Source organism: Brassica napus, chromosome A8 (genome assembly GCF_020379485.1).
Source record: "Brassica napus cultivar Da-Ae chromosome A8, Da-Ae, whole genome shotgun sequence".
Lineage (NCBI taxonomy): Eukaryota > Viridiplantae > Streptophyta > Magnoliopsida > Brassicales > Brassicaceae > Brassica > Brassica napus.
In genome coordinates this window covers 21,672,099-21,684,639 of record NC_063441.1, presented here as the reverse complement: position 1 = coordinate 21,684,639, position 12,541 = coordinate 21,672,099, and the positions used below count along the sequence as shown (strand labels likewise).

Genomic DNA, 12,541 nt, shown 5'->3' with positions numbered 1-12,541 from the left:
GAGTTATTAGCCTTGTTCTTAGCTTCTAATAGTAAGTTCTACCAGTAGACAACTTTCAAGAATTATGGCCTGTTATAACAAACACAACTCTAGCTCTTTAAGAGGTGATACTTAGCAATCTATAAACTTTCTTTTGTGTCCATGCTGGTTCCATGTATGGTCAGAGACAGACTGTTGATCATTCTTACGTATTTTACATAAAGCCTAATTATGTTCACATGAATTGAACGTGAATCCAGTTTTTTTATAAAGCCAGATAGTGCATTCTTTGATGTTAAAACAAATGAGTTCCTTTGAGGTTGAGAAAAGAACATTAACCTGTGACAATATGCAAGAAGTATGATCTCAATCAATTAGTACTATTATTTATGCATAAGTTAAATAGCTAAACCCAAGCCAGAAAGGTTTCGTTTTATCTCTCTAACTTCACGTTTCTCTCAAGTAATTTTCTCTAACAACTCTCCTTTCAACATTCTTTGGTTTGTCATTCTCTCTCTTCTATTTGATCTGATCTTCACAAATATTTTGTCCATTGTGACCGTTTAAATCTTTTATTACATAAAGATAACATTCAAGCAAAAATATATATATTAGGGGAAGTAAATAAACAGATGAAACATTACATTCAAATTCAACGGCTACCATCCTAAGTGAGATTATATTTTTCTTATAGAAAATTATAACAGCTGAACTCAGCACTCAGCAGGCATGACTTTGTATCTCGACTTATCGTTACAATAAGAGTAAAACATTAGCTTTCTCCTAGCCCAATCCATTGCTGCAATCTGATTCTTTGATAATGTGGCAAAATCTTGACCGTCAACCGGGTCCAGACTGGAAACCGACCCGCCCGACTTGGTGCATGGCCCAGGTCCAGAAGAGGAGCCGTTGTTAACGGAGCAGCCGCTTAACTTTACGTCAGCTATGGAAGCCACGAAGGGGCCATACTTGTAGTTGACTGGATACTTACCGCCGTGAGTGGCCCATTCTGAACCGTCCCAAACGGTGACGTAAAGAGACATCGGTTTAGATGGATATGCGCTCATGAAAGCTCCTCGGTTCGGAAATTCTCTAACCGGAATGTTGTCTACCAAAAATCTGTAAAGTCATTCACCGGTTCAGGTAAATTAATTGGTGAACGTAGTATGAAATATAAATCATTGAATCCTGACTAGTTTGTTACTATAGTGTTTAAAATAACTATTGAATTCACAAAAGAAAAACTTATTAATTCTAAGATATAATTACTAAATATGTTGGAGTCTTGGAATATCAAGTTGTATCTTTAGTAGATGGCAAATACTCATTTTGGTGTTTAGTGATGTTGTTATATAACAATTCAAACAACTGTACAGAAAAAGACATTCTAGATTTTATAGTTAATGAAGCATCATTGCCTTATGATTCATGAACCTATATAATATTTTTTATTGTATGGCTTTTCATCAACGCCTATTATTTATTTATTTTGCAAATAAATATAAATAATACTATTTCTGTAAGAAAAGAAGAAGAGGAAGATCAAACATAGTCAAGAGTCGTGTTGCTTACACAATATGGTGGGAGTTCCAAATGAGAGTATAGTCGTGAAAGGCTTGAGTTGGATCAAACCAATAATAAAACTTCTCTTCTCTTCCTGTTTTCAAACTCCCATTTGCATACACATTCGTTTGGATGGACCAATCATCTCTCCTGCTTCTACCCAACAACTCTATGTCTATCTCATCGTGGGTTTTTGGATAACTCTCTGCGTTTGACAACTGCACACCGAGAAGATACATTAGTATACCTTCCAAAATACTATATTTGATAATCAACACTTCATATATGATATATGCAATACTATGTTTGTCTACGTGAGACACTTAAATCATAATATACTTACATAGAAAGCAACCACAACACCAGAGGCAAATCCAGCGGGAAGCTTGAGTCTTGCACTGAAAAATCCATAATGATACGTGTTCTTTGTCACCAACCCAGCTCCTGCAAAATATTGGATTTATGACATCAATATTCAGTATGACTATATGAGTCTTAACCATTCAGATTCTTTTTATTTTCTCTCTAACAACAATTGTACATATGTATTAAAAAGTATATGGGTCAGTCATTAACTTCACCTGTAATGTGACCCCAAACAATTAATAATGTCTTCATGTATATATATATATATATATATATAAATATATTATAAGGAGTTTGTAAAAAAAACATACCTAAAAGGAAAAATAGAGTAAACAAATACAAGAGATAGAAACAGAGGAAACGAAAACAGAACAGAAGTGTGTAGAGTTTAACTAGTTACCAGAGGATTTGTCGAGAGTGAGTTTGGCGAGAGAGCCATTGACGATAATATTGTGATCCCCAAAACGTTTGGAGAAGCCGCTTTCAATGGCGATTCTACTGAACTGATCTGTGACACGTGTCACGTTTGGTGTTGTGAATTTTCTGCTGTGTGAAGAAACCAACGAAAATGAACAAAGACAAAATACAACTGCTGTTTCCAACAGAATCTTCATGTTGTAGTTCTTCAAAGACGCCATGTTTGCTTCTCTTTGAAACTATGATTATTGATGTGTGTGTTATGTTATTTATGTAGAAACTGCGTTTGTGGAATATATAGAGGTGTTGTGGGAGGGGTAAATAGGGTATTTGGGAAAAAGAGTTGTTCATAAGCTGGCACTTTTGCTCTGATTTTCGTAAGAAAAGAATCCACCATAATGGATTTTTTGTCTTCTTACTAAGAATGTTCTTATATAAATGTCTTAACACATAAAAGGTTAGGAAAATCTTTATAAAAAGTATTCATGTAAAGTTGTTGTCTTTGTGAAAGGATTCCAATTCATAAGTAAATGTGCTTTTTCGTTTTATCATATTCACTATGACCATATATTTTAGTATATATTTGCATTTGAGCCAGTACTCAATGTTTTTATCACAACATATGAATCTTATTTGTTTATTTCTCATTGATCGCTTGTATATATATATATTCACGATCCACATTACAGGACCATAATCACAAACAAAAGGAAAACATTGAATATATGCACATGTCAGGCTAATACACATTTTCTATCAATTTGTGAAGGAGACATATGCATGTGGGAACTCACTATAATTAGAATGCAGTTCTGATTTGATACAATAAAGTTTTTGCTAATCGGTTGAGTTTATTTGATTAAACCTCACTATTATGTAAAGCTATACCATGTCCATGCTTTGACTTCTCCGTTCTCCTTTTTCCTTTGTTGCCTTTCCTGTATAAAGCATATTATTTTCACTTCTCTCTTTCTGATATTTGTTAATTATTTTTTAATGAAAACTGCATAAGAACATTTAACAGTTAACACACCGAATAGAACACTGGAATTGTTTGGCAGTATCGTATGAAATAATGAAAATTAAATAAGTTGACGATAATTAAAAGAAATATATAAGTGGACAGTATTAATTTAAGTATATATCAAAACTGTTTTTGTTTTGGTTGGTCCTATTGGTATATATTAAAAAATCCCATTAAATAAATGAATACGATCAGCTGTATTAAATATATAAAATTGAACTTAATAAAAGAAGAGGGGAGGGAAAAAAAAAGGAAAAGAGGAGAAAAGACAAGAGAGTTTATGATGTAAACATAAACAAGTTGGTATGCAATTCATTACAGCGACATTCAAGCTGGCAAATTATAGATGGTTCATATCAAACCTTAACCAACCAATCAAATCTGCAGTCTTAACATTTATTTATAACTGATATTGTATATATTAGTGCCTTATTATTATTGGTTTTTTTCTTGATTTTATTTTTATTATTATCGTTTTTAATAATAGTTTAAATTCGGTGGACAATATTACGTATCCTCTCATCTTGATCATGTCACCCTAACTAACTTCACAGCACACAATCATACCTTTATATATGTATACAAAGATTACTAAATCTCATTATTTGAAAATAATTAATGATATTTTATGCTGATTTCAATCACTGCCTTAATAGGGATCCGTTAGCTAGAGCAATCTGAATAAAGCAAGCCGGTTTGAACCAAAAAAATCATATTGCACCTGATAAACCAGGTTTAGAATTGAACCAAAACGTTCAAGTCTGAAAGCTATCATTACAACGATACAGTCGAGCAGTTAAAATTGTTTTGGTCGTATCTCTCCCTCCAGTACCTGTCCGGCGCCTAAAGCACATTAAAAGAATGATGCCCATTAACTAGTTACATTTTTAATTATAAATATTGAATCATAATAATACAAAATATATTAGAATTTAATTTGTTTATAAAAATAAAGTTATAAATATAAATATTTTTTTGAGTTTTAAAGTATGGTGATCATAATTATTCAACTATTTTGTAAGAAAAAATGTGAACATCATCCATATTTATAAACTTTATCCTGTAAAACAAATTAAATTTTGATATTATTAAAAATCATTTTGTCATTCTGTATAATTCTAAAATCTCATCCATCTTTATAGTTTATTTTAACAATATTTCTTAAACATTAACGTTTCCTAAGTAGAATGTTCTATCTAGAAATGGTTTTTTATAATATAATCAAATCAGGTTAGCATTAATTTCAACTTGTAAAATGTTTTTGAAATTTTCAAAGAATTCCAGAGAGAGCATAATCTGATATATGATAGTTTCATGTTTGATTAGATTTCAGAAGGTCCTAAAATATTATAATTATCATGAAAAGTAGTAGAAAACGTAAGACTTGCATGGAAAATGCAAGAGAGTGCAATAAATAATTAGGGTATTGTTTAATATTTATTTTACATGTACGCATAATGAAAAGGAAAATTTTGGGGGAGGAGGGAAACAAGAGCAGGAATCGAAACTGCCACTTATAGGTCAATGCAGGTAATCAAACCACTACACTAAAGTGAACTCTTTGAATTTTGGCCCAGGGTCGCACACTAACATATGATGAAGTTCAAAGAGGTTTGGAACCTTTGTTGTCTCCGTTTCTCTAGAGAATATCGATTTTATAGTGGTTAGTCCACCAATTTAGGAAGTATTATGAAGTTTTACTAAATAAATTGATAAAGCAACTAAAACAATGCTCATGTACCCTTACCCTGCACTAACATATGATGAAGTTCAAAGAGGTTTGGAACCTTTGTTTTATCCGTTTCTCTAGAGAATAACAATTTTATAGTGGTTAGTCCACCAATTTAGGAAGTATTATGAAGTTTTACTAAATAAATTGATAAAACAACTAAAACAATATTCATGTACCATTAAAGAGAGTTTAATATAGATTAATAAAAATATATATTATGTTAAGAAATTTTAAAACAATACTAAATATCATAGGATTCAATATATAAAACATTTATCGTAAACTCAATATTTTCGTAGGGGACATAGATTTTGAGAAAAAAATCAAAAATATGACAATACTATTTTAATGCATAGTTGCATCATGCACTAATATATGATGAAGGTCAAAGAGATTTGGAACTTTTGTTGTCTCCGTTTCTCCAGAGAATAGCGATTTTATAGTGGTTAATCCACAAATTTAGGGAGTATTATGAAGTTTTATTAAATTAATTAATAAAAAATTAAAACGGGGCCCCTGTACCTTAAAAGAGAGTTTAATTAATACAAACATAGAATGTGTTTGAAAATTTTAAAACAACACTAAAGATTGTAGGTTTCGGTATATAGAAAATTTACCGAAAATTTAAACATCAGGGTGTAGCATTTGGTGTGTTTGAAAGTTTTGTATAAATACAAAGAACTCAAATAAATCACAAAAAGTACTCAAATGAATATACGCACTGATTTTAAGTAAATATCATTAACCAAGAAACTTTTTCTTACTCATTTTTCTCATGCTTACATAATCGAACTCAAAAACAATTATTTTGTCACACTCAAAAACAACAATAAATATACTCATCTTATGTTTAGAAAACTTGTACCTTTGTAAAATCACCCTAAAAGTATTGCATAAAACACTAGCATTGGCATTGACTAATGATTAATGGATATAATAATGCTTCAAAATTTGTATCAGAAGATGATATCCCTAACTCTCTCTTCTATCCTTGATGGATCAATGCCGATGCGAGATATGATAGCCTGCGAATATATTTATTTAGGCGATCACGTACATGTAAATATCAAATGAATTCAAAACTATATTAAAAAGACGTTACAAAAAACATGCATATGCGCGTGTGTGTATATTATACATACTATGTGATGGTCATGCATACCTGGGCTATGATTGTATAAATGATCATCCTATCATTCAATTTCTGAGTATTAGCATTCATAACTTGAGCTCCTTCTTCTTCAAAAACACTTAAAAGCTGGTGTAGCATCACTCTTTTCATGTTCAGATCGATAAGCAGGTTCATTTGTATGGTTGAATCCCGCGAATAAATACTGAGTTTCGGCAGAAGTGACGACGACAACCCCTCAGAGTGTTTCCCCATTTCTCCTAACAAAGTTATTTTCTTCTCCTTTAGATAATTTACCTTCTCTTTCAATTGGATCATGTATGATGTCGCTTGTTCTATAAGTTGAGGCACCGGTAACTGTTAGAGCCAATAAAAATTTCAAACTTAATTACTTTTTTTTTGGCATGAATGTGGTTATATATGATCAAATATATATAAATATAACCAATACTAAAAAGCCTATAAATGAACACTTGTAATTAAGTCTGCATTATACTCTTTTTTTTTTACTTTTGTAACAACATTATATATAAAATAGTTTTGGTATATTTTACAATATACCAAAAATATATATGTACAATATACTGTATAGATAGAGAAGAGAAGGATATAAGAACCCTATGAGTGGGAGAAACATGAGAAGAGAGTATATTGAAGAGATGTTTCATGCGCATTCGTCGCTCTTGCTCTCTGAGGTTTCGTTGTTCCCTCGACGACATTGAGCTTCCTTCTCCTACTTCTCTTCCCCTCTCCCTGTCCATTCTTTCTGTTTTCTTCTAAGCTTTCTTTTTTTTGGTGACTTTTATTTTGGGGGTGAAATCTTCTTCTTCTTCTTCTAAGCTTTATGTTACTATGTTTCTCTCTTTTGAAATCTATCTCATCACTATATATAAAGTCTCAAAATTCTCAATGTTGATAGAAAAAGCTGCGTAATTTAAAGGAAAGTGATGTTTTCCCAAAAGTCATGGCTTTTGTGATTGCGTCCGTATGCTTACACACTACTAAACTGTGCTTATTCTTTCCTACCAAATAAATTTTCTATTTATTTTGAAATTTTGAACAAAAAAAAGATGCTATTTTCGAAATAGATTATTTACAAATAAAGAAGATTATTTACATGTTGCTAAAAAAAAGAAGATTATTTAGAAAAAAAAGAAGAATAAGATTAGTTGGGTATGGTTGGATACATTTCTAGGACTTTAGCTACAGCTGTGTTCAGAGGTTCTAATTTTCATGGGAATAATTTTTAAATCAGAGGATACTTAAACAATAAGCTTTGAGCCAATGATCAAATACTGGAAAGTATAGTAGGTTTGTAGAAATTTTTTATCGATGACCATTTCAATGGCATAATAGTCCGATGACCATAGACAAAACGGCCAAAATTTATTTACAAAAGTACTATCGACTAAAAGAGACCAAGACAAATCAATTCCATGTTCAATTAATAAAAGCATTTGAAAACTGATGGAAAAACATGTTGGCCGCAAAGAAACAAAAGAAACTCATTTGCAATTCGTCTTTTCCTCATTTGTATATCTTTGGTCTAGTCGTCTGGCCATTTCATTGGCTAAGTGCAAATTTTAGGCTTATTGATTTAGCACATTTTTTTTCTAAATTCAATTTCTTCAGACCATGAAGTTATTCATGTGCAGTGTATATATTTACATACTTATTCCTGGCTGCGTTCATACATACCTGGGCTATGATTGTATAAGCGGTCCTATCATCCAAGATCTGGAGATTAGCACTCAAAACTTGAGCTCCTTCTTCTTCAAAAACTCTCATAAGCACATGTAACATTAATCTTTCCATGTGAACATTGATAAGTTAGGATTCATCTCTAAGATTGAATCCCGTGAATGAATACTGAGATCTTTCATAGCATTCTTCACTATCCGTTTTTCGTTTTATTCTCGTTTAAGCGCTTATATATATGCTACTATGTTTCTCTTTTCCTATCCATTTTGTTCTCGTTTAAGCTTTTATATATGCTACTATGTTTCTCTTGTTTTCAGTTCATCTCTCTCTATATATGTAGAGCGAGAGAGTCACAGTTCTCATTTTGAGAGAACAATCTGCGTAATTGTAGCAAAAAGTGATGTTCTTCGAAGCAAATCATGGCTTTATATAGTAATTGCGCCCGTGAGATTGTACATATGTATTTGGTACTAAAAATAAATTAAAAATATGTATTTGGTCCTAGGATCTAGGTTGTTTTCATAAATTCAGTTTTACATTACACAGATTTTTCTGGGAACTATTCAACTCTAGGTTTTGGTGGAGTGAATTGTTGGACAGTGTACTAACTTTTATATATTTTTGTCGAACCATTGTAATCAATGCGTATGTTAATAGATAAATGAATGCCGTGCAATAGTGTGCAATATTGATAATCCACAAAATAAAATAAATTTATGTATATGACCGATTGAAAGAGAAAAAAAATAGAAGAATGATTCAATGATACATAAGTAATAACTACTGTATATTTGTTGTCTAGTTAGCCGTATTCTTAGACACTGCTAAAAGTGCTAATATTATTCTTTAGTGCATTTTCCACATTTTTGGATTTCTTCAAATGTTTGAATACCACTATATGAAACAAGCTACAAAAAAACTAGCTATTTATACAAGTCATGGATTTTGAATTTGTTCCCCCACCATGGCTATCAGATTGGTTTGTCCGGGCAAAACTAATACCATCCGAAAACATTAATATAAGAAAATATTAAGACTATCTATTTATATGATTTTATACAAATATTAACATTGTTTTTCATGAATTATATCTTTATTATATTTTGAAAAATCAGAGAGTAAAAAATGTTTACATTTTCAAAAGTTATAACTTATATCAAACTGTTATGGAAAACTAAAATCACATATAAAAAGGTTTTATATATATGAAGTTTGAGATTCATAAAAAAGAGATGAAAACTGAGACAAATAATTTTTTTATCAGATACTAGTTTATATTAACAATGATATTTAATTTCACATTTTCGATTAAATCATGGAAAATATAACTGATATATTTAAAGTAAATATGACATTAGTCCTGGTTCTTGTTAGATTAAATTATGTGAAACTGTGAGACAGGTAAGAAAATTTGAGCACTTTTCTTTCATAATCATCCGTATATTGTTATTCAACTTGTTACGTAACGCAAGATAAATATGCAACAGTGTAAGAACACAATTTACAATTTCTAAAAGTATATTTATAACTTGTTATGTAAGGCAAGATAAATATGCAGTGTAAGAAACAATTTTACAATTCATAAAGATTCATGTATACGATTCTATCTATGAAATATATAATTACCTAAAAGTAAAACGGTATAACAGATGACAATTCATAAAGATTCATGTATAGGATAAGATTCTGTCTATGAAATATATAATTACCTCAATGTAAAAACGGTATGACAAGTAAGAAATGTTCATTTGTAGATCCTTATAATTTAATTAGAATAGCAAATGACAATTCATAGATTCATGTATAGGGTAGATTCTGTCTTTATGAAATATATAATTATCTCAAAATAAGTTGGTAAATCAAGTAAGAAATCTTCATTAATAGACCGTTAAAATTAAATTAGAATAACAGATGACAATTCATACATATTCATGTATAGGGTAGATTCGGTCTAAGAAATATATAATTACTTCAAAGTAAAACGGTATAACAAGTAAGAAATCTTCAGATCCTTATAATTTAATTAGAATAACAGATGATAAACGTTTCACTTCACATTTTCTCACTATAAGTAACCCTCTCCTTACATCCACAATTTCACCATCTCCCAAGTCACCACTCTTTAGTTTTCACGAACTTGAAGTTTTTTTTTCTCATCTTAACGAAAAACAAAGATGAAGCTCATGGTTGTACAATTCTGCATAATCTTTTTTCTCCTCACATCTTCATTTTTTGTACCTTCAACCGCTGATTCGTGTAAGTGTACTTTTTCTGTAGTTAGATATGTTTCAGGTAGTTTATCATTTGGTGATCTAGTTTTTTTTCTTAACAAAAGAGTTTTATGTGTGATGATCGATGAATGAATTAACAGCATGTGGTGGAAAGTGCAACGTGAGATGCTCAAAGGCATCACAACATGAAGAGTGCCTCAAGTATTGCAATATATGTTGCGAGAAGTGTAATGGTTGTGTTCCCTCTGGTACTTATGGAAACAAAGACGAATGCCCTTGTTACCGTGATATTAAAAACTCCAAAGGCGGCCCCAAGTGTCCTTGAACATGTTTTTAAAGATCATCAACACACACATGCTATTAATATTTATATGTATGAAAGATATTAGTAACAACTATGTTTGACGGATGAAATAATATTTGAGCTAAATTACAAAAAAAAAAAGAGATAATAATAATATTTGAGCTTAAAGATTGAAGTGCTCAATGCATGAAAACTATGATAGATCTTGACAAAAAAAAAACGAAATACTTTAAAAACAAATATTATGACCGATAATGTTGGCTGCTACCGATCCTCGCCGCTAGTTTTGATCCACCTCAGTGGGGGACTAGATACACCTGTTTATTCAGAAAAAAAATAATATATATTATGATATGGATATGTATGTTGCTCATGAAAGGAAGGATCGTTCACCAGAGCTATGATAGATTAGAGGAGACATGATGTCTCAAAGGAGCCACAAAAGCTTAGATGAGACATGATCGTTCAAAAGAATAAAATCTTGTAAACTTCACCATAACTTCACCATATCTAACTTTTATTGTACTCTAAGCAGTTTATGTCATCTCCAACGTGTACTTATCTCTAACAAATCTGATTCTTGCTTTTGTATACTTCTAGGTGAATCATGTTTATGTCTTTATAACTTTTCTTTTGCTTTAGAGTCCAATGAAAACACAAAGAAGCGAAATCTAAAACAAGAAAATGACCATGATATATAAAGAGAGAATCTTTCTACAAACAAAACGAGAACGGTACTACATCGTAGGCAAGCCAGATGATACATGAAGACTCAAACCAGCAACAAACCCACCTACAAATTCTGATAAGCAAAAACTCAAAGCAAAGAGAGAGGCCTATTGCTTCTTCAACTAGAGAATGGGTCTTCCGAGTCACTCTCTGCTTTCTTTTGGTGGTTGAAACAAATTAAGCTTCAACGCTCACAAGCTCATACTCAATGAGGGAAAGATTGTTATCTTCCTTGACAGTGATGTCTGCTGCCTCCTCGGCCACTTCAACGCGGCCCCATCTATCAACAGCAAGCCTCATAGATCCCTTGTACATGTCGATCTTTGCATTGCGCAGGGTCACTATCTTGCCTTCTTTCATCAAATCCACTGATCCAAAAAAAATAAAATCATAACAAACAATCAGAAATCTCTAAATCACCTCAGAGTAAAAATGTAATGTAATCTGACCTTGATCGTTTCGTGCGGTAAAGATGATGATACCAGTCTCATCACCAACAAGACATTCAGCAATCCGCATCTGACGAGCCTGAGGACCACTAGGACGACCTCCTCCTCCTCCTCTCTGCATCACCATCTTCGTGCTGATGACTTTCACGTTAAGTGAGAGACCATTGGTTCCTGGTCTCAGCTCACTAACCTTAGTGAACACAGGCTTCCTCAACGCAGGTGATGCCTCAGCCATTTTCTATTAAAAACCCATAAAAGAATTAAACTTTCTTAGATCAGCACTAAGGAAAAAAACATAAACTTTGAATCAGACCAACAACAAAAATGCGATCAGACAAAAGCCATCGAAACCGAAACAGCTTAACAAGTTGAGTTACTGTGATAAAGGTTAAGACTTTAACCTCCCCAACACATCAATTAAAACGAAGGGTATGATTCGTAGAACATCAACATCGGCACAAGAGCGATGATCAAAGCTAATCAGATTAAAAAATGTAATCTTTTGACTACTGAGATTCATGGAGTCTCCGATCGAGCAGACAAGGTTCAAGATAAGACAATTTGAATCGAAACAAAAAGAGAACTCACTTTTACGTTTTCGTTCGGGCAGGAGAGACGATTCACTTAGCGATTAGATCTGTCTCGAGGCGATGAACACAGAGACGCGGCGGTCTAGAACTCAGATATTAATACGAACCGTAGATCCGTGACCTTAACACGTGTCGTGTTCTAAGAGAATCTTGAATAAACAACCCCCGTCCTTATATTTTGTACAGAATTGAGACTGGCCCTTAACAAAATTACTATTGGGCCGCAGATGATACAAGAAAGCCCAATAGTGTTATGCATCTCTATATTTGAGGAAACCAAACCGGTTACAATTGATTTGACATTGACTTGATAAAATGTAGGAGAAT

At 32.1% G+C, this 12,541-nt stretch overlaps 4 protein-coding genes across 6 annotated transcripts; 1 reads left to right on the top strand and 3 right to left on the bottom strand.

Moving 5' to 3' along the window:
* Window positions 1-570: 570 nt before the first annotated feature.
* On the bottom strand, window positions 571-2,604 carry LOC106362420 (probable xyloglucan endotransglucosylase/hydrolase protein 33). Its single transcript, XM_013802311.3, has 4 exons — window positions 2,309-2,604; window positions 1,886-1,986; window positions 1,552-1,760; window positions 571-1,098 (listed from the first exon to the last, which is right to left on the bottom strand). Exons 1-4 carry the CDS (start codon window positions 2,544-2,546, stop codon window positions 693-695), a joined length of 954 nt encoding a protein of 317 aa, XP_013657765.1. The 5' UTR covers window positions 2,547-2,604; the 3' UTR covers window positions 571-692.
* Window positions 2,605-5,603: 2,999 nt separating this feature from the next.
* Window positions 5,604-8,021, bottom strand: LOC106360308 (transcription factor bHLH167-like). Its single transcript, XM_013799900.3, has 3 exons — window positions 6,828-8,021; window positions 6,244-6,567; window positions 5,604-6,106 (listed from the first exon to the last, which is right to left on the bottom strand). Exons 1-3 carry the CDS (start codon window positions 6,969-6,971, stop codon window positions 6,038-6,040), a joined length of 537 nt encoding a protein of 178 aa, XP_013655354.2. The 5' UTR covers window positions 6,972-8,021; the 3' UTR covers window positions 5,604-6,037.
* A 1,984-nt stretch (window positions 8,022-10,005) lies between these two features.
* Window positions 10,006-11,255, top strand: LOC106360309 (gibberellin-regulated protein 8-like). The gene is made up of 2 exons (XM_013799901.3): window positions 10,006-10,167; window positions 10,283-11,255. The coding sequence occupies exons 1-2, from the start codon at window positions 10,086-10,088 to the stop codon at window positions 10,465-10,467; spliced, it is 267 nt and encodes an 88-aa protein (XP_013655355.1). The 5' UTR covers window positions 10,006-10,085; the 3' UTR covers window positions 10,468-11,255.
* Window positions 11,119-12,367, bottom strand: LOC106362421 (uncharacterized protein At4g28440). Of its 3 annotated transcripts, none has more exons than XM_013802313.3 (3): window positions 12,213-12,367; window positions 11,625-11,862; window positions 11,119-11,543 (listed from the first exon to the last, which is right to left on the bottom strand). In XM_013802313.3, the coding sequence occupies exons 2-3, from the start codon at window positions 11,857-11,859 to the stop codon at window positions 11,353-11,355; spliced, it is 426 nt and encodes a 141-aa protein (XP_013657767.1). In that variant the 5' UTR covers window positions 11,860-11,862; window positions 12,213-12,367; the 3' UTR covers window positions 11,119-11,352. The 3 variants fall into 3 exon arrangements, with proteins under 3 accessions (XP_013657767.1, XP_013657766.1, XP_048594225.1); XM_013802312.3 differs by having other exon boundaries at window positions 11,625-11,865; window positions 12,213-12,346; XM_048738268.1 differs by lacking the exon at window positions 12,213-12,367 and adding an exon at window positions 12,026-12,174.
* Window positions 12,368-12,541: the final 174 nt, after the last annotated feature.